Source organism: Fundulus heteroclitus, chromosome 3 (genome assembly GCF_011125445.2).
Source record: "Fundulus heteroclitus isolate FHET01 chromosome 3, MU-UCD_Fhet_4.1, whole genome shotgun sequence".
In the NCBI taxonomy this organism is placed as follows: Eukaryota; Metazoa; Chordata; class Actinopteri; order Cyprinodontiformes; family Fundulidae; genus Fundulus; species Fundulus heteroclitus.
The window spans coordinates 7,359,790-7,387,777 of NC_046363.1; the positions used below are offsets into that span (position 1 = coordinate 7,359,790).

The 27,988-nt window shown below is 42.8% G+C and overlaps 1 protein-coding gene across 1 annotated transcript; it reads left to right on the forward strand.

Moving 5' to 3' along the window:
* On the forward strand, nt 1-27,695 carry si:dkey-122a22.2. The gene is made up of 11 exons (XM_012872866.3): nt 1-140; nt 2,572-2,728; nt 2,900-2,971; nt 3,074-3,150; nt 3,637-3,737; nt 6,552-6,668; nt 10,014-10,088; nt 24,991-25,129; nt 27,041-27,123; nt 27,243-27,339; nt 27,432-27,695. Exons 1-11 carry the CDS (start codon nt 81-83, stop codon nt 27,597-27,599), a joined length of 1,146 nt encoding a protein of 381 aa, XP_012728320.2. The 5' UTR covers nt 1-80; the 3' UTR covers nt 27,600-27,695.
* Nucleotides 27,696-27,988: the final 293 nt, after the last annotated feature.

A 27,988-nucleotide genomic window follows, 5' to 3' on the forward strand; every position in this document is an offset into this window, starting at 1 on the left:
CCGGCATCCTTACCTCCTTCAGGAAGTCAGTAGGTTTCATTCATTCCAGTGTAGTGTGGACTTCCGAAGCTCACTTCAAAATGCGTCGGAGACCTGAAAGTCAGGCTGCAAGCAGCGACTCTGCCAGCGTTAATAAAAAGGTGAGGCAGTGTTAGCGGCAGGCGGCGTGTGACAGCTCACTGCTGCTGCTTTAGGGAACTAACAATGTTAAACTAACATTGTTCAAACGCTGTTTTTAACATATAGCTGCCGCCGAATGTTTCCTAATGTGTTCGCGTTTTCTCCTCTAAATGCAAACAATGCAATGGTGCTGAAAACGTATTTGCATGTTTTATATTTGGAGAGAGAGAGAGAGAGGAAGAAAGAGTATAACGACATACCGCTGCACTGTGCAGGTCTGTGGAAACAGCGTGCACTTTAACGTAAATAGACAGTTTTCATACAGCTCTTTTCTAGTCATTCTAACCACTCCAAAGTGCTTTGCATTAGAACCACACGCTGGAATCGAACCCACAACCTTCTGATCGCAAGACTACTTCCCCTTTTCGAGAATCACCAGAGACGAAAGTCTGCTTTTTTATTAAAGTTTGCCAGAAATAATCCTGATTTCCAACCGGAGATGCTAGAGCTGTCGGACAGAGATGATGAGGGACCAGCCCATAATAAGGAGGGCGAGGAGCTGAGAGACGGATCTGATAAGAAAAAATACAAACGATCACGACCTAACATTATTTCTGAAGGGGAAAAACAAGGCTGTGATTATGTAGCCTGACTAGAAGGGATGCTATAGTAAGTGAGAGCTCCCTGCCTTTTAGTATTGATTTCCACTGAAATAGGTTTCCATTTAAACTAAAAAAAATATATATTTCTGGTCACAACATAAATCTTGTGACCAGATAATAGTATTACCTTATTTTAGTAACCTGTCAGTCAAAGATTCATCCTGATTATCTATCTATCCTCTCACACTCTGTAGTTAAGATATTATATATTATTATTATTTTATTATTAAGCAGCCCTAGGCATGAATTGAGAGCTTTTTTCTGAGACTCTTATTTGGAAGGCATAGAGGAAGTAGTTCTTGAGTTGCTCTGTTGAGAAGAGCAACTGAAGTTGTCAATTAATAATGATTGCCAGATGTCATTCTCTCTCTCTCTCTCTCTCTCTCTCTCCTCAAATGATACCCCTGACAAACCAGAACCTCCTTCTTCTTCTACTTAGAACTTATCTCTTCATCTCATTTCTGTTCCTTGTATCAATCAATAAACTGTTCAAACTTCTCTCTCTCTCTCTCTCTCTCTCTCTCTCTCTCTCTCTCTCTCTCTCTCTCTCTCTCAGTGTTTCAAATAAAAAACGTAACTGGGACAGAGTGACAGCAGACAATCTGCAAACCTGGCGATGTTTTTAAGCACCTTGAGGATACCGTGGCTGGTTAACTGTTAACAGCTAAGAGTGTGAAAATAAAACCATGCTTTCGAGCTTCTTGCCTGCTCTAAAGTAAAGGGCCGTTTCTCAGGGTTGGGACATTTTTTCATCTGATCATCCGTGGTTCAAAGCTGAAATAGTTAGATTGGTCAAACTGAAGGCTTATTCTTTAAAACATAGTTGGACATTTGTAAAACGTCCCATCAATGGGTTGGTTTAGATTCCCAGTCCCAGTTACCACTGCAGATCCGGACAAGCATGAAAACCGCGGTCAGCCATAGACTTGAGGTTTTCTACACACAGCATTCCTCCTCTAGATTCTTTAAACCACAGTGTGTGACTTGTCTAAGCTTCGCTATATGCGTGAAAGCCAGTAGAAAAACAAAAGAGTTTCTTGGTGTCTCCAAAATATTGTTAAAACCTCTCCTTCTCATGCCCTGAGTATAAATATTCTTTATCCAGCCAACCATGAAAGTTTACATAATTTCATCATGAGCTTGAATGTTATATTAATTCATTTCCAGAGTGCAATATTTGCATGCAACATGAGTCTTTTTATTAAAAACACAATTTGAAGACAAGACTCTGAGTTTGTTGGTTTTGTTTAATCCACAGAGGCTCAAAATTTTACACACTGAATAAAATACAGATTTACACCCCCCAGATTTATTTGGTTGGAGCTGCAGGCTGATTGAATAAATGTTGAGGAATATCCTTTTTATATCAGTACCAGCTACAGGTAGTCATGATCACTAAGGAGAAGATAACAGAAATGTAAACCTTTTGGTTTTACCTTCAGCACTACTCGTCTAAAAGGTTTTGCTGATTGCACGCATTCATTTGAGCCATAAAAAGTAAGATTTGGAGCACTTGCTGGATAGACAAAATACACATGTACAAACTTGTGTGTCCATTTGTTTTAAAAAAAATAAAATACTGGGGGGAAAAAAATCACTGAATTCCACTCTGGAAAAAGAACAGTTTAAACAAGCTAATCATTTCCCCCAAGTTAAAAGGACATTCATACTCATGATGAGGATTTCTGAGCTTTCAAACTTCTCTTCCGTGTGTTTCTGTGTATCTTTGCAGGTCAATAAGTCAACCTGGTATTTTCTTCTTTTTTTTTTCCCCTAATTTTACGATCAGGGACAGAATCCGGACAGGCAGGCTGAAGCCACACGCAGGGTGTCTTGCAGCTCCGTTCTCATCAACTTTGGAAAGTGTTTACTTCTGATCGTGATCGTCCCGCCGTTCCTCAACTATGCATCACTGCAGAGAGAGGGACAGGTGCTCCTGCCTACAGGTATTCTGAGGTTGAAAAACGTGCCGATTCTGTTCCAATGTCACCTTAAGGCATGGCTGGATTTGACTGAGTCGCTAAAAGTGTCCTAGTGGCTGTGGGGGTGTCTGAAGTTCTTGAGAAGGTGGAAAGAGCTCAGCAGCGCCTCATAAACTTTGCTTGGTTTACCTCCAGATGGCCAGATGGTTGATGTGGGTTTGGGTCAAAAGATGCATCTTTTGTGCAAAGGACGAGGAAAACCAGCAGGTAATAGATGTCCGACTTTCCTCACACGTTGTTCTCCATGTTGATTGAGTGTTCAATTTAACTGAGCTCTAACTAGTCTGTTTTTTTTTTTTTTTTTTAAAGTTATACTAGATGCCCCAACAGGAATGTCCTCAGACATCTGGCTCCACGTCCAAGAGAAAGTTTCCTCCCTGACAAAGGTGACACACGGCATGTTTATGGTGCATAGATATTAAAAACGCAGAGAAAGTTCTGCAAAGATAAAAGAAATGGTGCACAGGTTGGTGATAGAGGCCGGTGATCTTTCTGCTCTTGTGGCCATGTTGTTTGCTGCTCTCAGGGTCACGCAGAGACGGTCCTTGCAGTCGCTCTGTCAGTTCCTGTTTGCTCAACAACACTCAGCGCAGCAGCGCCGAGGCTGACAGCCTGCCCCATGTTGTTTGTCTGAGACTGTGACCCAAATTAGGTCACTGGCTTGTTGGGAAGAGAGGAGTTACACTGAAACAGCTAAAGTAAAACCGCAGCGACAGCAGAGCAGCGCTGTCCACTGTAGGGATATCAGTAGAGGGCAGCTTGGTGGTTGTGCGTTTTTCTTTAAGGAAGGTCATGGATTACTGTTGGGAGTGTCTCACACGTTGAAACCAAGCAAAACCTCAGGGCTGTCCCTGTCTTGTCGCCTGGTCCAGGTTTGCACCTACGACCGGATGGGACTGGGATTCAGCAAGCGGCTGATGCAGAATGAAACGACAGGGACAGAGAAGGTCTGGGGGGCGTCCACAACCGGACGGTGAGTATGCTGCTTCGAACCGTCATGGTTCCGAGGTTGTTCCTGGACAACCTGACTGACTTCACGTTGAATGTTTGGGTCAGATGGGTGAACCTTGGACATGACTGGGTGTTCCAGGAGGACAGTAAACCAAACACACGTTGAAACTGTCTTTAATCTACTCAAACCCACCTGATTCTGTGTAAGAAAGATAAGAAGCCCCCGCTATATCTTAAATGAACTGTGATTAAGCCAACATTTATGGGGAATCGGAGTTCAGTTTCTAAACACTGAGGGCTTATAGCTGCCTGTAGAACCAAGAAATGTGTTCAGTTGAACCTTCCTGATAACATGAAGCAGGTTAAAAAATCCCAAAAGTAAACTTATCTCAAGAAATCTAAAGTACTTCTATGTTGAGACCCAAAAGTAATTGATATCTGAGACTACAGTTGAGACACAAAGTAATTGATATCTGGAAAAGGTTACAAAGCCATTTCTAAATCTGTGGGGGAACCACAGTGAAAACACGGAACAACGGTGGACCTTCCCAGGAGCCTCCTGATATTACTCTGCGAGTCTACTGGGAACTCATCCAGGGCGCTTGCACCAGCGGGGGAGCTCCAAAGCAAAAAACACTGGTTACCAAACACAACACAGCTCTACCTCACATCTTGCCAAAGTGTCCTGATGATCTCCAAGACCTGAGAATGTCCTGTGGATCGATGAGACAACTGTTGAGCTTCCTGGAAGGTGTGCTTCACGGTAACCACGTCGCTTACAAGTAATAAACTAACTCAGCATTTCAGAACAACAACCTCATGCAGAGGGTCAAGCAACATGAAGACAGTTTGATGATCTTGGGCTGCTTTAGGACAGACAACTTGCAGTAATTTACACAACCATGAACCCTGAAGCAGAATCTCCAACCATCAGTTTGTGACCTCTAGGCGTACTCGGGTCGTGCAGCACCGCAGTAACCGGACGCCCACACGCAAGACCACTTCTGAATGGCTTTAAAAAATAACGTTTTATAGCGTCCTAGTGAAAGTCTGGACTTAAATTTGATTGAAATGCTGTGGCAGAACAGAGCCCGGTTGGTTTGAAGCGCTTTTATCCATTCATGCATCCATCCTCTTCCACTTTTATCCATTAATAAACAAAATTATACATTTTATTGACTCTGTTTAATCTGTTAATGATCTTAAAATTGATTTGGTGCCCTAAAACCCAGCCTGCACATTTACTTTTGGCGCTGTGTGGATTAAAGAAGATCCAGAACAATAACATTTTTCTGTTAGGGTGTATAATCATTTCAGTCTGGGGGGGAAAAAAGCCTTACTATGACATTCACGCACATAGAGAGGATACACTACATCTTCCCTGTCACTGCAGCTGAAGGTCCCCCCCCCCCCCCGTTTATGGTACAGCCATAGTCTAAGTTAGAGGACATGTAGCAAATTCTAACATTTAAATACATTTTTGTGTAGTTTTCGTTGAAAGAATCCTTCAGCAAAGCTTTCCGCAGCCTGCAGCCTGATAATTTGGAAATGAAGATGACCGAGGGTCACAGAACCGCTCAAAGTTGAAGGTGTTATCATTTAAGCTTCGAGTAAGCCTGAATGATGACGGAAAACTTTCTGGGAGAAGTGCGACCTGCTTCGATAGCAGCGTGACCCTCAGACCTAATGCGGAAGACCTCCAGAAGGATGTTACAGGTTCTAGGGAGAGGAAGCTCTGTTGCACGGAGCAGCGACTCACGTTTGTTAAAGCGTTGACAGAGAAAAGTCTCGTCTCAGGCGTTTTTCTTAATGCACCTCTAAATGAGCATATAACAGACTGGATTCTACAAAACAAGCAAAGCATTTCTTTAGTCCTACTGTAACTGTTAGCGTTCCGTCGTCATTTAAAGTTGTAAAACCAAAGCTCCGGTCTGAGTCTTAGAATCTGAATGAACCTTTATGTTTTTGTGCTGTACACGTTCTGTCCATTAATAATTGAGTTCCCAGTTCTTCTTTCCATCTCCGAGGATTTCATTATATTAACATTTGTTTTGCTCTGGCGAACAGCACAGTGCGCTGTTTTGCACGATGACGACGTGGTGGACAGTCGTTAAAGGAGAAGTAGCCCCGGTTTTCACATCATATTCCCAGCAACGTTTATCCTCCTTTTATTCTGAGACCCCTAAATGAAATCCAGCTGTCGACCCGATCAGGAAATTGACGGGACCTGTGTGCAACTTAATCTCAGCTTAATAAACGCAGCTGTTTTGTGAAGAACAAACGGCATCGCTTCTCTGAACGTTATTCAGGGGAGCAGCTCAGAGGCCCATGGTACCTCTGAAGAAGCTGCAGAGCTTCAGCAGCTCTCCAAAAGGACATCTAGTCATAGCGCACGCTACACATGACAGAGAGGCAAGAAAAAAATAAAAGTCCAGCTTGCAGTTTGGCCACATTCTATGCAAAGTACCCAGCCAACATGTGGAAAAAGCTGCTCTGGCAAAATAACGCGTGGAGTAAAACAAATGCTGCGCCCTAAATACACCATCCACTTAGCAAAACTTAGCGGTGGCAGCATCATGCTGCGGGGATGCCTTTCTCACTGAGGGACAACCAAGCTGGTTGGACAGAGCTAACGGCAGAGCAGCTTTGGAAGCTTCGTCAGCAGCGCCGTCAACTTCGTGCCTACAACTGGGGAGCGACTTAACAGAAAGCCACACCTTATCACTTTGCTCTTGGTTTACCTCTAGTATGCCTTACACTTTTTTTCCCCTTTTTGTGGTTCTTGCTACATAGATTCTGGTTGTGCGCAGAGACTGACGAGTGTAATGTGTTGCAGGATGGTGGACGATCTGCACCGGCTCCTGCAGGCTGCAGGGATAGCCGCCCCCTTCATACTCGTCGGCTCAGAGCTGGGGGCGCTCAACGGCAGGTTCTACAGCCACATTCATGACGTGTAAGTCTTCCAGTAGAGAAACAGAGGTAACGTTTTAGCTGGGAAATCCAGACGGGTTTCCTACAAAAAGTGTGTACGCTGCGGTCTGTGGCTGTAAGGAAGGCTGCTTCTGCCTAAGGGAATATTTCAGCGTGGGCAGAGGAAGGCCTTTGCACCAAACGAGGTTAAAGAAGACTGATGGGGATTGTAGTTCTCAAGATATACCCTCCAAACAAATTACTAAGTTAATTGATTTAGATGCTTTTAGCTTTTCCCAGCAAACGGTAATGCTTTTAGATTATGAGGACATTCTAAAATAACTTGGTGTCTGTTAGCATTGTTTTCAGAATGTTAAGCATGGTTATTAAATCCACTTCGTGTCACTGGAAAAGGGCTTTATTAGCTTAAAAAGTTTTCTTCATCACAAAATATTTTTCGGTATTTCTGCCCTGACACAAAGCTGTGATTCCTGGTTAAACTGAGTGCAGATGAGCTCATTCTCACTCTGAGAGAGCTACTAAAAGGGGGAAATGTGCTTCCAAGAAGTTTTTTTCCCCCCTTGTTGTGCCTGACAACTATTATATGATTGGTCAGAAAGCTGAAGTGAGTGTGGTTTATGCCAAAAAGTACGTGACATATGCGTTAGTGCAGGACCCTGTGAGGACATCCCTGAGATGTTGCGCTTTAGTTTCCAATGAAGCAGGAAAAGTTCTGGCCAGAACAAACTTTCTTCGTGGTCATCAGTCAGGTCTGGCAACACAGTGCAGTGCTGTGTCCATTCAGTTAACTCAAAAGTCAAGCATGAGCATAAACATGCGCACTGTGACAAACATAAGCACCGACGTCAGGCTGGACACCGACTGCAGTCAAAAGTCATGCTAGGAGGGTTAGCTGCAGCAGCTAAGGAGCACAAAATCAGAACAAAGCAGCGTTTCTTCTGCCTGCAAGTAACCCAGCTTTCTTCCATCTGGCTCAGTTTCACTGGTCGGTTCTGCTCCCTGTGCTCCCTAGCTGCTGTGGCTAACCCTTGCAGTGTGTCGTCTTCAGTGCTGATGTTTCTAATGGAAACGAATGGCACGGCTTCCCGCTCGCTCTCGTTAGCTTCATTGTGTCTTCTTGTATTTTTTTGGAAATAAGTCTGAATGTCCATGCCGCACCAGCGACGGTGACCACAGCCCTTTCTGAATACCGAGTAGGCTACGAACGTACGATTCAGTGATCCGTCCCCCTCTATCGGCAGTTGTCTAGCTTGTTGCCTTCACTCGTTGGTTGAACTGTATGATTGGCAAATGATGAAAGGAATAATAGAAAGATGGCCATTCCAAGGTAAAAACAACTAAACCCAAATAAAATAAACAGCTTCCAGTATGGACAGGCAGTATTGTCTGCATCTCCAATCTGTCCGCTGCAACTTAAAACCTGGTAGATGACCGTCCATCCTGAGCCTGGTTTTGCTAGAGGTTTCTTCCTGTTAAAATGGAACTGTTCCTCTCCACTGTTGCCCTGTGCTTGCTCACGAGTGGAAACTACACTACAATTTGTAATGATAAAATCTGCTGCTTTTAAATAACATTTTATGAAGCAACATTTTATGACTTATTGCAACAGATGACGTCTGGCATATACTGGACTGGTTAAGCGATATGAAAACAGTCTGCTCTCTACCTTGGTCTGTCTACCTTAACTAATCCGGCTGTTTTAGTGCATATTCCAGCACTTGAGATCCCTTCAGACCTTCACTTTTTCACCCAAGATATAGGTCTGTCCTCAAACGGCACAAGGCCTTTAATTGTCCCACCTGGGGAACTAAAGTTGCTGGAATTTAACTGTAAGAATTAAAATGGTGCCAATTTGACTAATCTGACAAAAGGACCAATAGTCGCTGTCTATTCATAGCCGGAGGGGGAAAATGATTGTACAAGAACTCCCCTCTGTTCCTGTGTGTGGTTAATATGGATCTAGTTTAAAACGGTTTCAGGCTACATGTTTGGATTTTATTGGGCCTTTCTTGGATATATCTCTTCACAGTCTTATATTGTCTCAACTTCTTGTTTTGTTGACTTCTTTTGCTCGTGATATTTCCTGCACCATGTCAGAACTTTGTGCATTTCCGGCGGTTGAAGGCTGTCAGAGATATCACTGTCATAACAATTTTCCTGTCAAGGGTTCACTTTTCAGAAGCAAACTGTCAGGCTGTAGTGAAGCTGTCTGGCATTGCTGTCTCATATTGAGGCAGTGTAATGTATATCTGCCGCTGAATCTGAATGTTGTAGTTTTTCACATTTCAATACTTGCAGATTTAGCATGCTAGTTCAAAATCTCAAATGAAGTTGTGCGTATAACTTGTTGAAAAACAGCTGTTATATAGAAGAGATTATGGTTCTGATTAAGGTCACCAAGGGTGGTGAATTTCCAGAAATGTTGGACTGAGAAGTTTTGGACATGTTCATGGAGATTCTTAAGAACTGGTTATTGAAACGCACTAGATCAAATTAAGTTTTTCTGGCCACTCGCCCATAAAGCCCAGCTTTATAAATATATTTACGCAATAATATAGTTAATACGTTGCTTTATGTAGTCTATAGACACAGTGAGAGTTAATAGGCTTCTGCTTTGCGCCCCAAATGGGTTTTAGAAATCATCAGTGTGTGATGGAGGAAATCCATAGGGCATGTAGGGGGCGTGGCCTAAATGCCCCTTCACTAAGAAGTCTGCATGGGGTTGAGGAATTGCATAGATGTACACAGGTATACCTGTACAAAAAGTGGTTGTTTTAGTCAGGGTTGTGCTAAAGGATCCCCCCCCCCCAAAAAAAACACCTAAATTTCAAATCCTTTTTTTTTTTGGTTAAGCTTTAATATTTTAAATTCCAGGATTGTTGCCATTAATTCCTATAAAAGATTGCCAACTGTGTAAAACCCCAAACTTCTTTAACGAGACATTCAAACAGGCTTTAAAAGAAGAAACTTCTATTAAAAAAAATGAAACGCTGTACTGAGCCGGTCAACTTCACATTCTGAGCTAAAGATGTTCCAGCTCCCATCATCCAGCATAATTCAGCCACCTCACTGACAGCCTGGCGATTAACACGTCGTCTTCCTCGTACCAGGACGGAAGATTTAGGGTTTGATTTGGCACAATGTTTCCGTCGTTAAGAGAGAGAATGAAATAGGGGTGCGTTAATGAAACTTTTCCGAATGGAAATATTACCTCAGAGTATGTGGTGCCATAAAATGACAACTCTGCAGCGTGACAGCAGGGACGGCGCCATCTATTTCACGCTCATTATGGCCCGGGCTTGGAGGGTAAAGTGGTCGAGTCTAGTTAAAGTCTGAGTGTGTGTGTGTGTGTCCCTGTTGTCCTCAGGCAAGTGTCAGACCTGGTGCTGATAGATCCCATCCCGGAGGACATTTTCCAAGAGGAGCAGTGGAAGGAGTACTGGTGAGTTCATCGGAGACTCTTCATCCGTGAGAGGGGAACATCATGAGAAAAAGGTCGAGGGTGAAGGAGCTCAGAAATAAATATTGGGAAGGAGAGAACGAAGTGAGATGAAAAGGCAGAAACTTGGGAGGGTTGCAGAAAAAAAAAAAGGCGAGAGCCATGGGAGAGTGGAAGAAAAGAGGGTGACGCAACAAGAAAAGGAGGGTTTGGAATAAAGAAAGCAGACACTGACGAAGCCATGTTTCATGTGTGCATTCAATTAGCGTTGCTGGGCGGGGCTCGTTAACATGATTAATTGGAGGCCAAGGAAGCTCGTTAACGGGCTGTGGTCTTGTGGCACGGAGCAGATGAGTGGGGAACAAAGTGTTGTGGCGGTGGTAGGGACTGGGTTACAGAGAGTGTAAAAACACTGCTTTAATCAGTATGGCACGATTCTTGTCAAGTGGCAGTCATTGTCGCAGCACATATTTCATTATTCTGTGCTTATCGTACACGAGAGTGCAGAGGAGGACTGTTGATGAAAAATGTCAGTTATGCAACGCTTACTGTGTTTCTGATTGGAAAGAAGTACAGCATGTCCCATGTTGTTGTCAAATGGTACGACACCACTTGAGATTTTGTTCTGAGTGTATAATTGAGCAAATCATTGAACGCTTTTAGATTTCACTGACAGCACTAGCATCAATGGGCGGATGATAAACACATCTCTGAAGCACATTGTTGAGGTTTGTTGTTCAGTTTTCAGCCCAAAACCCACAGTGGATGTTTATCGGGCACTAGCAGGTTCTCTCATTTGAAAATATTAAAGTTTGTTATCAGGTAAGTGGTGAAGTGCTTGCTCATGCTCTGCTTGTTCACAGGAAATGGGGAAGGGTTTATAAACGGTGTTATGTGTTTGACAACGGCCTACTTCCTTTAGTGCTGTTTAGGCTATTCATTTACATGCTGATTTATTTCTAAGTCGACAGCTTTACGTATTTGTCTTGACATCTGACTCTAAAATCCATCCCGAATGATCAGTTGTCAGTTCTACATGCAAGTTAATATTTATCCCTTGTCACATATAGTCTATCAGAAACAGGACTAAAATTTTTACCGTCCGCATAAATTAGTGGTTTGCCTCTCCCACAAAACTGGACAATAATCGGGTCTACGGAGAAGTTAAATCTGGGATGATCTTGGCTCCATCAACAGGTCTTGCAAAAAGGCGCACTCTTAAAATATCGTTTTAACAAAATACAACATACAATTCAAACAAATATCAGTTGTCTGCGCATAAGCTCAATCCTACTTAAGTAATCAGCCTCCGAATCTCAAAAAAAGTATAGTAATGCTGGTCACATTTAAAAAAAACAACAACAAGGAACCAACAAAGTGATCCCTTCAAGGCCAAGGAATAAAACCAGGGAACTCCTAGAAGAAGAGGTATGCTGTACACGACTGTGTTTTGACCTCTTCTTCTTGGGTTTTTCAAATAAATCTCAGCCACAGAAGCTCAATTTATTTAGATGTGATTGCATTGTTTACCTTTACTTTAGGGTGCCGCCATCTCAATGCTAGTGCGATGGGGGAGAGAGCCAATGTGTGCATTTATCATATAGTACACACAACATGCGTACTGTACTGTTGGTGAAGATTCTCAGTCATCCAGGTCATGATCAATCCAAGAAAAGGGTAAAAAATAAAACAACTGGACTTCTATTGTGAAGTTGAAGACGTTTCGCCTCCCAACCAGGAAGCTTTCTCAGTTCAAAATGTCTGGAGTAGTGTGGAGTTCCCAGCTCTATAGAGCTGTTGGCAAGGTCTCATTAGAATTGGGGTGAAACTTGTCAGGAATCAAACCTATTGCTATGTTGTACGTTTTTAAATGTTAAAACCTGAGCCCTTTGGGGTTAAATCCGCTAGTTCATTGTTTAGCATTGCGGCTCGCAGAAGACTGGCTCTGCCTCATCTAGCCGTGGCTCGGCTTACATTAATGAAGTTGGCTTGGTGGTGGCGGCGGGTAAATGGTCGAGCTCATCGTCTCCTCCACTACTGCTCTCACTTCGGAAAAGAAATGGTCAAATGTCTTTTGGCCTTTTCTCTGTGACAGGTCATGTCATTGGAAGAAGTTGTTAGTGTGTAGACAGGTACAGATAGCAGTGGTTCTGAGAGTTCAGATGATTAAAAACACACCTGACCTATGACTCCCCATTGGTCCACGTGATTAGCGTAAGGTGTCACTGTTGCGCTTTTAGCCGTATCACCAAAGATATTCCATACATCAGAGGTCTTCAACTTCAGTCCTCGATGTCCGGTGTCCTGGAACCTTTACATGCGTCTCTGCTTCACCACACCTGGGTCAAATAATCAGGTGTTTAGCAGGACTCTGGATAACTTGACTGCAGACTGAGGAGGTAATTCAGCCAATTGATTCAGGTTCGTTGGACCAGGGACACATCTAAATGTTCCAGGACACCGGACCTAGAGGACTGGACTTGAAGATCCCTGTATACCATCTTTGGTATCGCTGTTACTGGTGTTTAAAAAACTTATTTAAATAAATAAAGAAACAACTTTTAGCCTGGCTCAGAGGCAAGTAAAGCCTGACGGCCTACCAGGCCCATAATACAGTGGGCTATACCATGTAGTTTCTTTATCTTTTATTTTATTGCCTCTAATGTTTAAATGTTTATACTTAATGTTAACTTCTCTGTACACCGTGAGCGCATAATACCTGAATACTCTTAATAAAACAGGGACATTTTTAGTGACAATAATTCCTTTAATTTGTTAACAAATGTTTTAAAGCCAAAGGTTGTCTGCAGTAAAGTGTGCTTTTGCTATTGATTTGTAAAATTGCTTTACATGTATACTTCTCCTTTTTTACACCCTCTTTCACTCATGACTTAATCCGGCCCACATTATTAAGAATCAAGCGGAACATGCGGAACCTCCTTAAGGGACTTGGAAAAGTCTTCTTGTCTGAGAGGTTTACAGCTGTGCTGATGCATGTTTAAGAGCTTTACTGACCTTTCTATGTTGCTCTCAAGCATTGGTGTCGTACTGACCAGTACACTCATTAATAATGAGCATAATGGTCTAATTTCAGCGAAATTCTGACGACTTTAAGCATAACGGCATGTTAATATAGTAATAGTAATATAGTAATAGTAATATAGTAATAGTAATATATAGTAATTACTATTACTATTACTTTTCATGACAAACCCTCAATAGTGGCCAGGTGAATGGCAATTTTGGTGCTAGAGTATCATTAGCGGCAGATTGACGGTATCTGATTTGTGATGGTTCTGGCAGGTTTGAGAAAGGTTGCTATCAAGTCTAAAAGTTACCCCTTCACTACAACTGGGCTAAATGGGAAAAGTACATCTGTCTGCTCCAGTGCTTCTCTCTAGTTCATCTTCTTAAAAGCAAGCTCTGTGGTTTGCATACATTTATGTCTTGTATTTTGCAATGTCAGCTAGAATTCCTATGAGTTAATACACATGAAATCCTACATAAAAAATACAGTGAGGAAAGTGGTAAAAGCATAATAATTGAGTTATGCCCATGAGGATGTGGAACGTCCAAAGACCACTATTAGCTTACGGCTTATATAAGCATGAGTCAAGCTAGATAAGAAATGGATCCCTGAAAATGGCCTAATTTGTACGTGACTCAAAGTGGAGCAGCGCCATTTATCAGGGGTATGTGTCCAATTATCCTCTGATTAATAGGCATTCATTTAAACAAGTACATGACAGTGCAGCCACAATCCAATTACTATGTGGAGAAGCAACGCAGAGATGAAATGAACCAAAGACTTACATTTAGTCAGGGGAAAAAATACATTTCTATCATCTCGGCTTCATTCCCGTCCAGGGAGAATATAGAGAAAAAAAAGAATAGGATACAGTGTTCTGTACGGTGATGTAAAACACTTTTCACAGCATCTCTGTTCACTTTTTTTCCCCCTACAAAATTGTACGTTAGCGTGCTCTTCTCTATCTTAGGGCCCGTTATTATTAGCTGTCAGACGTCTGACAGTATTTGATGCACAGGTTCAGTAGCACGGAAGGGAGCAAGGCTGCACCTGAGCAGGATTGCGGGGCGACTGTATCGGCTTTGCACTGGGACTGGAGGATTTACACATCAAAGACGAGCTCATTAACACAGGCTCACTCCCAAAATGACTTCTGTTACATCCTACAAAATGAATCACCGCCATCTCCCGAGAAAGGCTGTCTGTGTGTAGGTATTTTCTGGCGCACTGTTCTTGTAAAGGGTCAACTTCTTGATTGGGGGATTTTCCTCTGAAGACATCTCAGCAGGAGTCTCAGCTCCTTTCATGCTTAGATTATGCGTCCCGCTGATGAATCCAGCAGTGGGTCTTGCATCAGACATCAGGAGAAGCCCAAATGTGTGGCGGATTGAATTGGACTCATCCAAAGGAGAAAACAGGACTCCCATGTACGTCTTTAACAGCATTACTCATCTATAAATTTAGATTTTTTTGCCTAGTTCTTGTAAAAAAAAAAAAAGAAGAAGCTCTAGCTCAGTCAGATCAGATAGACTATCTGGGAATTTTCAATAGGAATGCACCAATATGCAAATCTGGGCTGCTATCCCATATTAATATTGCTGTTGTGTCTGATAACCCACATTTACTGATGTGTGTTCTTATACTAGCAGCTGAGCAAGAACACAGCGTCCCCCTCCTGAAACATAGGCACAAAGGTTGATATGAGAAGATTTTTTTTAAACTGTCGGTTGATTTTTCAAAATCTGAGAGACCCCACATGTGAGAATAAAACATCATAGATGTGACATGTTTGCTCCTACGGTGTGTTGCAGGGCTGGGTGAAATGGCTTAAAAATGCAAGCTCAGATTTTATTTTTTTTTCAAATTTTTCTCTCCCTTTTGTATCATAAAAACAAATCTCCACAAAATCCTGTGCATATTTTACAGTTAACTTTGCAAGATGTTCCTGGCTCAGTTTATGTGTTCTTTATTACTAGCACCACTGTAAAGGAGGCTCAGTTTTAGCAGCCATACTGCCCCAAGTTCTGTGATTTCCACCTCCTGCTTTAAAGTTGACCTAACTCGATTCCCTTGAAGAGTAGAGATGCACTGAGAAATTGAATGAAAACCAAAAATGTCAAATTTTCTGCTTGACCAACCCTGATAAACCTGTAAAATAAAGTCTGATCTGTTTCACGGTCAGTCAATGCACGATACCAAATTTCTCAAAACGTGCTATTTTATCCATCTTGTCAGGGAGAGTTGACTTGAATTAAAAATGAAGAGTTCCCTTTATTTTGCTTAAGTCCATTTTTCCATCATTTCTGGCCAGCTTTCCATTCCATACTTATCTGGTCCTTCTTAAACGCAGTGTGCTGCTGTTTGGAAAACCTGTTTGCCTTTTACTGGCTCAGATTGTCTAACCGATACACGGAAACCCCACACAGCCCAGGCAGAAAACAAGACGATAAAATAACATTTGTCTTCATCTTAGCAGAGCAATAACACCAGAAGTAGGGATAATTTGGGAGATGGCGTTTTGCTCATTGCTTTCATATTGTATTTGGAAAAAAATGGGGGGAAAGTATTTCCTTTCTTCCTCCACATTCCATGAGAGCAGCGTGAAAAACTAATGAACACCATGGGAAGCTGTCTTTGTTCAGAGAGCAGAAACAGCAGGGAATGCTCTTCTCTAATGGAACAGTCCTTACATTTTAATGATTACTGATTGCCTGTTTTAATGTAGCCTCACTGTGTTTAGAGCAGCTCAATCTTCACTGGAGCACCACTCCAAGGTTTCCTCATCACTTTGCTCTCTGTGTTGCTGTCCTTCTAAGTGTTAGTCATTACGCTGCGGTTGATTTTCAGTTTTGGCTGATTTGGCTAATTTGAATTTACCACTGAGCATAAAAGGCCTACATAAAAAAATAAATAAACTGGCTACAGTCTTTTAGAGTTGCAAGAAAAAATATGAATGAAGAAAACTTTATTCGGAAAATGAACAAATTTAGTATATAACGAACCCTAGTCAAATATTTTGACCATAAAAGGAAAACACAAAAAACTCAACATTCATCTTCAAATAAAACAATATACGGCATAACCCTAACCCTAAGCGTTTGTCCTGATAGTGTTTACATAGTCCTTTTTTTAGCCTGAAAAGAAAGCCCCTCATTCCACATTGATCCATTCCTAACAAGCAGAAAGGCAAACGGCATCCAGATTCCTTGGAAGTGTCTTCTAAAAGGAGCTTCTGTGGAAAAAAAAGAATAAAGTTGAACCTGAGGTGTTCTATCACTTGCACACTCATCATCAAAAGACCTGGAAGAGGATTCAAATGTAAAGAGCAGGTTGGAGAAAATATATGACTATTAAAAAAGAAGCTAACTTTCTAAAATGGCCTACTTTTGTCAGTGTGAAAAGTAATTTTCCAGTTAATCTGGATTAAAAAAAATATATTTTGAAGTTACTATTGAAAAAAAACACACCAGAAAAAACAATCATGGATCGTTGCCTGTGTGCGACCTGTGTGTGTCTGAGTATTTTGCACCTGAAGGTCGACGCGGAGTCGTCACATCAGGCGACGGGCCTCAGCTGTCTGCGTCTGGCTGCAAATATTGAGTTATGAGTCTGGATTAGAAGCGACACCTTGTAGCCCATTCATCAATCTGTCTCATTAACATGCTCATCAAAGCCGGCCCACGAGCACACACCTGGTCAGGACCACATAAACACCAGTAACCTGTGGCGTGTATGCGTGCGCGTGTTCCCCTCCCAGCTCGGAGCGCCGCTCATCAGACAGACGCGTTTGGCAGGCTCACCCGGAGCCTGCTCCGTGGGACAGCTAGCATACGACAGCCACTCTGACTGAGGACTCTTCAGACTCACAACTGCCGCCATTGTTTGACTTACAGATGATGGATGGAGAGACCGTTAAATATAGATAATTAAACGTCAGGGTTACGTTCAGCTTGTTAATATCTGAGCTCTCAGCCTCGGTCTCCTCAGCCTTCTCTGGGCTGAGTAGCTGCTCACGATGACGCATCTCCTCTCTCCCCCTTCAGTAAGCCACCGGTGCACAGCCGTACACCCTCCAAAAATCTTCAGATGACGTTGCTGCCGAACGTCTGGCTGTGTCGCCGATGGATGGAAAGGGGGCAAGAAGGTAGAAGAAAACATTATTAAGCATTTGGAGAAGCAATGCTGCGTGATTCCGCTTCTGGTTTAGGTTACAATATATGATGTTTAGGGGAGATGATGATCCAACGGTCTGAGTTGATAAATACTTCCTTATCTGATCAGCTTGTTGTATTTTACTTTAGTAGCATGAATCATCGCGGTTCACATTGTGGGCCTTTAACAGCTCCCAGTGTGCCTGCCTCTCCTCACCGGTCCTCTCCTGAATCAGCTAACCACCCAGTCCTGGCCCTCTCATCCTCACACTCCCGGATGAGTCAGGAATGCCAATTAATCGTAATTAGAACCGCTGTAAGCGTAACTATTGCTCCTACGCTCCGCTAATGAAGCAGGCCTGCTCCAGCCTCCGTGTGTTTACCCCCGCGCGTAATCTAAAGTATCGATGCCAAGTGGAAGAGAGCAAGCAGACGAGGGAGGAGTGGCGGTGGTGCAAGAGTGACACCTTGTGTTCGTCGCCGGTATAACAGTTTGAACTTTTGGAGCCCTGCTCCTGCCGGGATCTTGATTTGAACGGCTCGATTCCTTCTGAAGTGGCTGCGTTGGGTCTAATTGTGTGAATGTTGTCGGAGCTGAAGTTGTAATGATTAGGCATCAGACGCCGTAATAATGTAAACAGTTCTTTGCAGCGGGGCAGCTGTGGCTCAGTTAGAGGAGAAGTCATCTGGCAATCAGAAGGTTGCATGTTTGAGCGCGTCTTCCTTCCACACGCCGGTGTGCCATTAACCCCAGGTTCCCCAGCAATCAGTGTACGACCGTGTGAGAGGGGTAAGTGCAGCTGGGCGAGCGGGACCCAATGTGAAAGGGCTTTGAGAGGTCTGTCAGACCAGAAAAGCAGCAAAACAGAAAAACTCAAACTGTTCATCAGAAGGGAACTGATTCCTGTCAACCCTCAGCAATGTGCTGCTTAGCCTCCAGTGTGTCATCATGGATAGAAATCTGACCCTACATCCAGTGAAACCAGCAAACATAGGTTCCCGTTCTTAAAATGAATTAAAGACTTGCATTAGCATGATAACAGTCCTATGCAGAAGTCCTTCCGTGTCTCTTTCAGTGCCGCAGGCCTGAATGAATTAGAATCAGATCCAGAAGGAAAACCTTTTTCTCGACGATCCACACATATGATTTGCAGAGTGGAAATCAGATGCATCCTTCCTCGCCCACACTTAGGCTTGCAGATCTCTGTGAGTAGCTATTTCAGTGTAGCTATTTCCTAAAAAATGAAGATCAGCGCATGCCTGCCTGATGTAAATACAATGTCTTTAAAAGTGGCTAAAAGAAGTGCTTTGTCTCACAACACATAGCCCAGGGAAACAAGAAGTCATGGTCAAATTTAAAATCCCTCCCCCCACCTCACACACACACACACACACACACACACACACACACACACACACACTGAATAAAGGTGCACAGATTGCTCGGTATGAGATTTATTCCTCCGCACTTAAAGATTCATTTATTTATGTCCTTTAACACATCTTCTACCAAGGTGCTGTATATGCAAACCAAGGTGTTAGTTTTTACAGAATTGCAGAACAAGCATTTTTATTTTTTATTTCATCTTCATCATTACAAATACAGCGTCATAAAAATAATCTCAACATGATTGGTGCAACTTTTTTATTAAGGTGAAAGGGGGGAAAAAAATCAATTGTTGATTTCTTTGAATGAAGGTAAATGTGTGTAACAGTCTGCTTAAACATGTGCAAATGTGCAGCAGAAGAGCAGCAATCTTTCCTGTTTTCTTTCCTGTCTCGCATGTGATGTTAAAAATAAAATGCTATTTTTATGGGGGACCTAGTTGTTGTGCAACGAATCGATGGAGATGGGGCTGTGGCAGGAGGTGACACCAGGGCTGCTCTGTATTCCAGCTTGCTTGGACCAAACCTCTTTATTCTACAAATAAATCGACTCCGTACTTTTCCTCTCTTCTCTGGTAGTGCTGCCGTCTCGCTTTGAAGGATTACAGGATACGTTAACATTTTATAATGGCTTTGTTTTGAAGGGCATATTTGACTCTGCTTTCAGCTGTTTTCAGGCGTGTAGCTCTTGATATTTATGTTCATTATCTTGTCTGAATATATAAAACTCATAAAAGAGAGAAAGGAAAGTCAGCAGAGAAGACTGTGATGACATTACATATTGAACTAAATTCTGACATCATAGCCATGCATGATGAATGTAGTGATAGTAAAGCCTCCAGGTCGAATGGGAGCTTATATTATTAAGATATATGTGCTGATTTTTTCCAGCAAAAAAAACATATAGAAAATAGATATTTGAATGCAGCATAGTTTCTTTCTCCAAACTGTGTCACATGATACTTGCTTACACTATATTAGAACACTATGAGCCATTTTGAAAAGAAAAAAAAAAAAATAGTAGCAGCAGTGAATGGAAGCAGCTGAAAGTCTCACTTCTCTACACACAATGAGTCCAGGACACTTCTTGTCCCATCACACAAACTCTGTAAGTCTGTCTAAAGTTTGTTTTGCCACAACATCATGTTGTCTGCGCTTAAAAAGTTACTTCATGCTAATGTTACAGATGAGGTTAGTGAAAAAGGAAGTCTAAATATTGATCTACATCCTGTCATTCTTTTGGCTTAAACATGCAAAATAAATGCTTAGAGACAGCAGTTATTCATTTCCTTTAATAAGACTATCAGTGGGGGTAAGCAGACATTTCTATTATTAGAAGATATAAAAAGTGGAAACTGAGTTAAAACAACACATTTTCTCACCTTATAAACTTTGTTGTCGCTCCTTGTCCTCCAATAAAGCCGTCTACAGTCACCGAGGCTTGAACTGTATCGTTTCCCCATCTTCCAGCCTTGGGATTGTTCCTCTCCCTGAAGCCAAGGTTCCAGTTGTTCATTATCCTGCGGCAAAACGCGTTTCAAAAGGTGGGCGGGTAAAAGTCCCCCCGTTTTTTTTTTATTTCACACACATTTCCTGCGTAGGCAGGTCATTAGTGAAAGTAAGAGTGCTTACGCCTTCTGTTTCTGTGTTGTCAATAAGCAGCCACCCATCCATTTGAGATATTCTCATTAGAGAGGCCATTATAGTCAGGAAAACAATTCGATTTCGGTTTCCAGCAGACAGCGGCTATTCTCCGCGGTTCTATCCGCAGATTATTATCCCTACAAGGGAGTACGCTTTTTGCTCCAGAGGTTCGTGGTTCCAGGCGCCCTGTTAGGGTGAGAAATTTTTGATTTAAAATGACTTATCTGCTTTAAAAAAAACACAAGAGTTGATCGTGGTTAATTGTTGCTTTTGACATCTAACATTTTCAGGATTTCTGGCTATTAATTATCACGATGTTTGACCTTATTTATCATTCATTATGAGTATCCAATGCTAAATATAGACAGCAGTGAATGGGTGTTTTTTTTTAAGAGGTCTTATTACTTGGGGAAATCAAAATCAAGTCACATAATATTGCTTTAGATAATAAAAAAAGATACCCGTGGTGTAAAGGGTCCACACTGTGCTCCTCTTCACATCCAGATTTCTTCATGTATTGTTTTCTGGAGGACATTTAAAAAACGAAAGGAGGAAAAAAAAAGCACCTTTTGATGTAATAGTTGAGCCTGGTGTAATAGTCCATGTTTAAATGTTCCACGCTAGTTGTAATAGTTGGCAAACGGGTGTGTAATAGTTGGTGTTTTGTGTGTGAGCACGCTCTCAGGTAACAGAGGCCCTGCATATGGAATGAGATGGTAATGAGCAGGAGCAGGAGGAGGAGGAGGAGGAGGGGGGGAGCCTTATCGCTACGGGGCCAAATTCCGACAGTGAATTGCGTAGTTGTAACAAAAGTAACAGAGCGTCCATTCAGCCTGCACTAATCCAGATGGGAAAGTCAAACAGCAGAAAGTCCACGGCACAAACTCATTTCATCACTTTATTAATTTAGATATTGCCTCCTCGCTCCTGTGGGGAGGGGAAAAAAAAAAAAAAAAAAAAAAAAAAAGAGCCCCTCTGAAATGACCAACATCGGTGAGGCGTTTTGCTCTACATGGTTCCCCCACTTCGTCTCCTCCCGTTATCTGTTTAATTCATCCCACCAATCTTGGCTGTCTTTACCCACTAAATTTCCCTTTGACACGCATGCCTTGCTTCGCATAATCCTCACTCAGGGGCAGAATTAAAAATGGAAAAAAGAGGAAGGAACAGGACAGGTGGCTGGAGAATCCTTGAAATAATGTTTGAATGCCAGACCTGGGAATGATTTGACTAGATTGGAACTGGCTGGCTGATAGGAGAGACGTTCCTCAGCCCACCCCCATCCTCCCCCCCCCCAACCCGCTCTCTTTTTTTTTTTGGAACCAAGTGGTACGAGAAGGGTGACAGGTGGAAAATGTGCAGAGACTGAGATGTCTCTTAAGAGCCGGGTCGAAGAGTCGGCTCGAAATTGTGTTGCCAGAATGACTTCTGAGGAAAACTGTGGAAAAGAAGATGAAAATGTCAAAACGTCACTCTTCAGAAGTCTGATATACAAAGTTCTCTCCGTCTAATAAAGACCCAGAAATATTGCATCGCACTTGTTTCGTTTTGCCTGCTGCCTGTAGTTATTATTGTCCAGGAGGGGCTGCTTCCCCCCCCCCCCCCACCATGCGAATATGGCGGATATGTTATCTTTACACAGCCGTGTGTAACAGCTGAATACGTTCTCCGTGATTCGTTTGGGGCTTTATCTGACCAATCACTGCTGACACGCTTTGTCGGAGCTCCACCTGATATATCTAGCTGCGGCTGTTTATGTAGAAACATGTCGTATCGACCGCAGGTGCGACGGGTTATTTAGCACATGAAAAGCGCATGTTTATGATAGCGGCTTGATAAGGGGCGAATAAAGGAAGGGCAGAAGTGCTGGAGAGCGCCGCGTCCTGTGGTAAACGCCGCTGCCTTAAGCTGGGAGTGTGGAGCATGGTGGCGTTCAGCAAAACCTCAGATTCTATAAGCGATCAGTGGAAAAAAATCTTCATTCATAGATGAAATTGTTCTGAACAATGCAGTTTCATGCAACCCCTGATCATCATTTATTTATTAACATCCCAGTTGTTTCTGTGTTTCTACATTTTTATTATTGAGATATGCTTTATTATTTATATTATTATTATTAATATTATTTATTAATTTGCACTGCCTTTGAGAATTGCTATTCTTTAAACTTCATTGTGCTTTCTTGCACAATAACAACAACAGGAAGTCTGATTCTGATGAGTTTGGTTCAGAGCGGGTGGCTTTTTCTCTGCATTTTTGCCACGTTACAGAGCGCCGCATAATAAAACGTACCGGCTCTTTTCCCATCCGTAAAACGATTTCCATCTACTCTCAAGAGTGCAAAACATACGTCCCACTGTGGCATTATCTATTAAGCAAACATAAAATAGAAAGCAAAAAGCTGTGTAAAGGCCTGGATAGTTTAAGCACCTTCAGCAGCGATCACCCTCAGTGATATTTCTCTGTCTGGCTTTATCTGTCGGTCACATCTTTGCGGAGGTAGCTCAGCCCGCTCTTCGCTGCGACGTCGCTTCAGGCCATTAAGGTTTCCAGTCCCACTATATATATATATATATATATATATATATATATATATATATATATATATATATATATATATATATATATATATTAGTTCTTGTCACTGTAAAATGTGAAGCCCAGATCATCAGTCCTCCACCACTGTGCTTGACAGTAGAGATGAGGGGTTTGGGCTGCTGACCCCTCATCTCTACTTCGGTCTTGACTGTCCAAAAGACAGTCTAGCTGTCTTTTGATTCATTCAGGTGGAACTTTTCACACTGAAATTTTGACACCATATTCTTTCTAAAGAGCAGAGACTTTTTCTCGACTGAGATGGTGCTCTGTGTTTATTCATTTATAATTTCTGAGCATTGCGTGCTCCAGCCTTGGGGTAAATGGGACGGCCAGCCCTTAGAAGACAGACAGCAGTCCTGAATGTCTTAAAGGGGACATATGCAAAATCCACTTTTTAAAATATATTTTATTATGTACTTGGAGTCTCTAGGAGTGCAGAAAATTTGGATTTAGTCTGTCCAGCAGCTGCAAAGATATCTTTTATTATTTTTGGGTCATATTTTTGAGCCGTTCAGATATTTGCTCAGTTTAAGGACATTTCTCTAATATGTTTTTTGACCAACTACGTCACAGTATTACCAGTCTCGCGAATCTGCCATTTTTATTCCTCTGAGCTTTTTTTTTTTAATGTACTTTTTGTCCAAGCTTAAGAATGTTTAAGCCACAATTGGATAAGTCATCTGTTGTTCATTACACCGTCCCCCAGCGTACTACAAAATTGGCTGAATGGGGTGGAGTGGGACACTCTGGGACCTGGAGGGGGGCAGGGAGTGAAGTGCCTCCTTTAGATTTAAAGAGACGGCACCAAAACGAGTTGCTCTCAGACGCCCCTCAGAACTGGGGGTAAAAAGGTGGAATATAGGGGTAAGTTAACGAGGAATTTGGACCAAAGCATTGCAGTCCACTTTACATAGACCGCAACAGAAGGATTTCAATGTAATAAGGAAAAACTTAAAAGCAAGATATGTCCTCTTTAACGTTTTCTGAGATGGCCTCATAACTTCCCATATTGCCTCTCCATCTTGGCGTCATCTTAGCACACGCCTGCGTGCTCCAGAGCAGCAAACTCCTGCTTCTAGAGAGCTGGTCACACTTGTTGATCATCAATGAGTCAACCGCTGCCGCTTTGCTTCGTAAATCCTCTGGAGACAGCAAGGCTAGACTTGCACTTGCAGCTTTTCCATTTTGGTTTCATCAGTGACAACGCTGTGGAATCTGATGTGTGCTTTTTGTAATATTCACATTGGATTTAGAGTATTTTAGACCCTGGTGAAAGCCAGAAATCTTTGTCTAAAACTTGAACCGTAAAACTGAAAGATGGGTTAGTTTCTTTTATTTTTGGGCTGTAATGAAAGAACCAGCATCTGATCTGCCTCGTTCTACCTTACAGAACTGTAACTTTTAAGTGCAAAGAGAGAGCAAAGAGTGATTTATCAGCTGTTTAAATTGAGAGTATGTGAGATCCAGCGCTGCTCAGAGGAGGGAGAAACGGCGACGAGGCTCTCAGGACATGCGGGGGTGAAGATCTGCTCGGTGCTGGCTCCACGTAAGGGCGGGCTCGGCAGCACGGCGATGTCAGCACACTATTGATTGGGCTCCACAGGCTGAGACCAGCCAATTCAGAGCATCAGTGAGCCGAGACCGATTGGGCCTCCTGAGTTACAAAATCCCGCAGCTCTTCTTCTCTCATCTGCCAAAAAAAAAAGGAGAAGTTTTTCATTCGCAGGCAAATGTATTCTGTTTTCAAGAAAGTTTGAAATTTTCCACCGGAAAAGACACAAGGATGGCAACGTAACATGACTGTGACCTGTGTTTGGGTCGGTTTTGAGACTGAGGCATGTGTAGAAAATGTGTACACTGTTTCCTGCTTGATCAAATTAAAAAGATCAAATCTCAGATGTTTTTAGTATTTGGAAAGAAGTTTCTCCCAAGCCTACCATTTGCTGTATTTATGTCATTAAACAGTTTTTTTTTACTCTTTTCAGCCAGACCTTTGGTGCTGATGCAGCTTTATGCATCTCCATTTCTTACATTTAACCTGTCTCCAAGTGGCTGGTTCCTGTTTAACTGTTCGGGTCTCGTTTTTTTTCCTTCTCAGGTATGGGAAGCTGCTGCCTTCGCTCCAAGCCCGGCAGTTCTCAGCAGCCACAGGGCTGAGCCGCCTGCTCATCATCCTCGGGGCGATTGAGCCGACGCTAAAAGGAGAAAATCTCTCAGAGGAGGTCATCCAGCGTCAGGTCAGGCTTGCCCTCACAGCTGCGCTTCACCATGAGCTTAAAGCCCAATGTCTTTTTTTCATTAAACGTTAAAGTTTTTTAAGGGTGAGCAGTCTCTCTTCAAAAAGGCCCCGATCCCCCTGCACCGACAGTTACTGCAACCTAATTGATGCACAGAGGAAAAATGGCCCGTTGTGCTTCCCGTGCAGCCACAGGATGGTGCTAGTGCGAGAATAATGCCGCCGCCTCCTCCTCAGCCCAGATACGAGTGGGCGATGATTGCAGGAGCGTTTGTCTCCAAACTGTCAGACACACCGACTTCTGCAGGATGCGACACGTACGCGTCACATTTGAATAAATGAGAACCAGGTCCGTTCCGTCAGGGCTGACATGATGCAGCAGACGCACTGTATTCGTCTGCTGGCGCCCGGTATGTTAGAAAGCTTTCTGACAGCTCATACAGATTGAGAGGAAACGGCTGTTAAAATGAGCTACAAGCTCTTTCCTGTGTGTTTTAGATGAGATGGTTTTTTTCTTCCTCTCTCTCTGCAGGGAATGGGTTCTAGGTCTTACGCAGGTTCGTGTTCAGATCATGTACAGCTCTGCCCCATCTTCAAGTCCTGTAGCCATTTTTTTCAGCGTTCGTCGAAAACAACTGAGAGCAGTGAAGCGGTGAAGGATGAGCAGCAAGCGATGTCTTTAAAGACAGCCAAAGGCTCAGAGACGCTGAGGCTACTGCGGGGAATTTGGTTCTAAAAAAACGCGATGACGTCTGCCTGAAGTGAGGGATGTTAACGGTTCGTTAAGACGCCTTGTACTCTGCTGCCAGCCACCCACGGTTTGATGGCAGCAGTGATGGGGGGGGACCTATTTCAGCTTTTTAAGTATTACAGTTGTTGCCAAGGAGATAAGGACATCATTGTGCTTGAATTCTCCAAGGACAGAGGAAAAAAGGGTTGTGTCGTCAGGGCCGGTGAAGGTTATATGTACACACACACACACACACACACACACACACACACACACACACACACACACATACATGCTCAATAGAGCAGGCAGTCCATATCTGAAGGGCATGTTCTGCTAGCATGCCCTAATTGGGCCGGAGCAGAATTGTTAATAGCATCAAATCTACCCGATCCGATGATGGATGGAGCTGAAGACATCTCGGCTCATTTCGGGAGTTCGCCGAAGTCTGACGGCATTGACCGACCCAGTCCCTAAGTGATACGAGATTTTTGGCTACACTAGAAGAAGTTGTTTCTGCCTTCTCTGCTGTAGTATGATTTTTTTTTCCTTCATCGTATGATCAACCCTGTGGTGTAAATGTTTTTCAAATGGGGAATCAGAAAAATGCCAGTAAGGATCTACGAACGCGGCGTTTTGTGGTGGATAGTCAGAGCGTGTCAGTGGTTGGCGTCGCTGTTTTAGAGTCTTTGTGCTTTAAAACTATGCTTTTTCAGAATCAAGAGTATAAATCTTACGATCGTAGCATGCTGGGACAAAGAGGCTCAGAATAAACGGAGATCCTAGAAGGAGGAGAAGGGAATTCAGTGCAGAAATGAACCAGACATAAAAATGATCAATGTGTTTTTTAATCTGGTACAACTGTTTAAAGTTTTTTTTACACTTTTGAGATCAATATAAAAAAACATTCAAAAGCAAATTGGATCCTGTATTTTCTCCATAAAAACTATATATTTGCTCAGTTTAAGGACATGAAGATCTGGTGGTAGGATTTAAATGAGGCTGAAAATTGCAAAAATTTGCACCTTTAATGAAACTTTCTGTTTTTGGTATTATAGATCAATGTTTTTCCTGTTGAGCCACTTTATCGAGTCAAGATGTTAACCTTTATAGGTTGATTTTCTGAAACTGATCTATTGAGTTTGGCAGATTATTATGATTTTCTGCGTTTGCTCCTGACAGAAGTACCTTCTCAGTAACCCTGCCCACCAGAGCGGCGCTGTGGACGAGCATTACTTTATGAACGAAAGCGTCGCTCAGGTCAGGTAAGACAGACATCTACGACAACTTGTCCGGGGGACGTTTAGGCTTTCGGGTTGCTAAATCCAGTAGATGCTTCTTCATATCTGCCACATTAAAATGCTGTTTTTCTGTGTTTTTAAAGGGATATAACAAAGTTTAAACCCCTCCCCAGCAAGATAGCGGTGAGCATGCTGACCGGGGATTCCTTTGATGAGCAAATGCCAGAACACCTAAACCAAGTGAGTGTGTCTGCTGCGGCTGGCCAAACTTCCTCCTGCAGTAAACGAACAATGCTCCGGTAACACGGTAAATCATATTCCTCCTGCACCAGATGGTGGCCCAACATCAAAGGAGGTTCCTGAAGGAATCCTACCCATCAGCCAGTCACGTTCACATAAAAGGAGCAGACCGGCGAATGATCTACAAGAAGCCATCTGCCATCAGCCAGCACCTGTGGAAACTCGTGAGCCAGCGACAAGCCAGACCGCAGAGCGAGTGACCCGTGGCCAGAGAGAGACGGGCGCGCCTCCGATACGAGGCCGAGCAACGGTTGAATATGTTTTAAATATTCAATAAAACATTCTGCTTTATCGTTTTTACCTCTTTTCTGCTGCCCTTCATGGAGATGGTCTACATGCCTGCGAAGGTTCATCAAAAAGTCAATTTCAGGGCATATTTCTGCTCCATTGGAAGCTTTTTTTTTTTTTTTTAATTGAAGATAACTGGGGGGTATTCAGTGTGATGGAACATTTTCTGTCTTAGATTCATCTTATCTTTCTAGTTGTTATTTCAGGCTCTTCGCCAGATTGGCCGGTGCCAAAAATGTAATAGATTATTCTTATCAAGGTGAAGGCCACACGTGCACATCCCGTCACCATCCAACTCAAC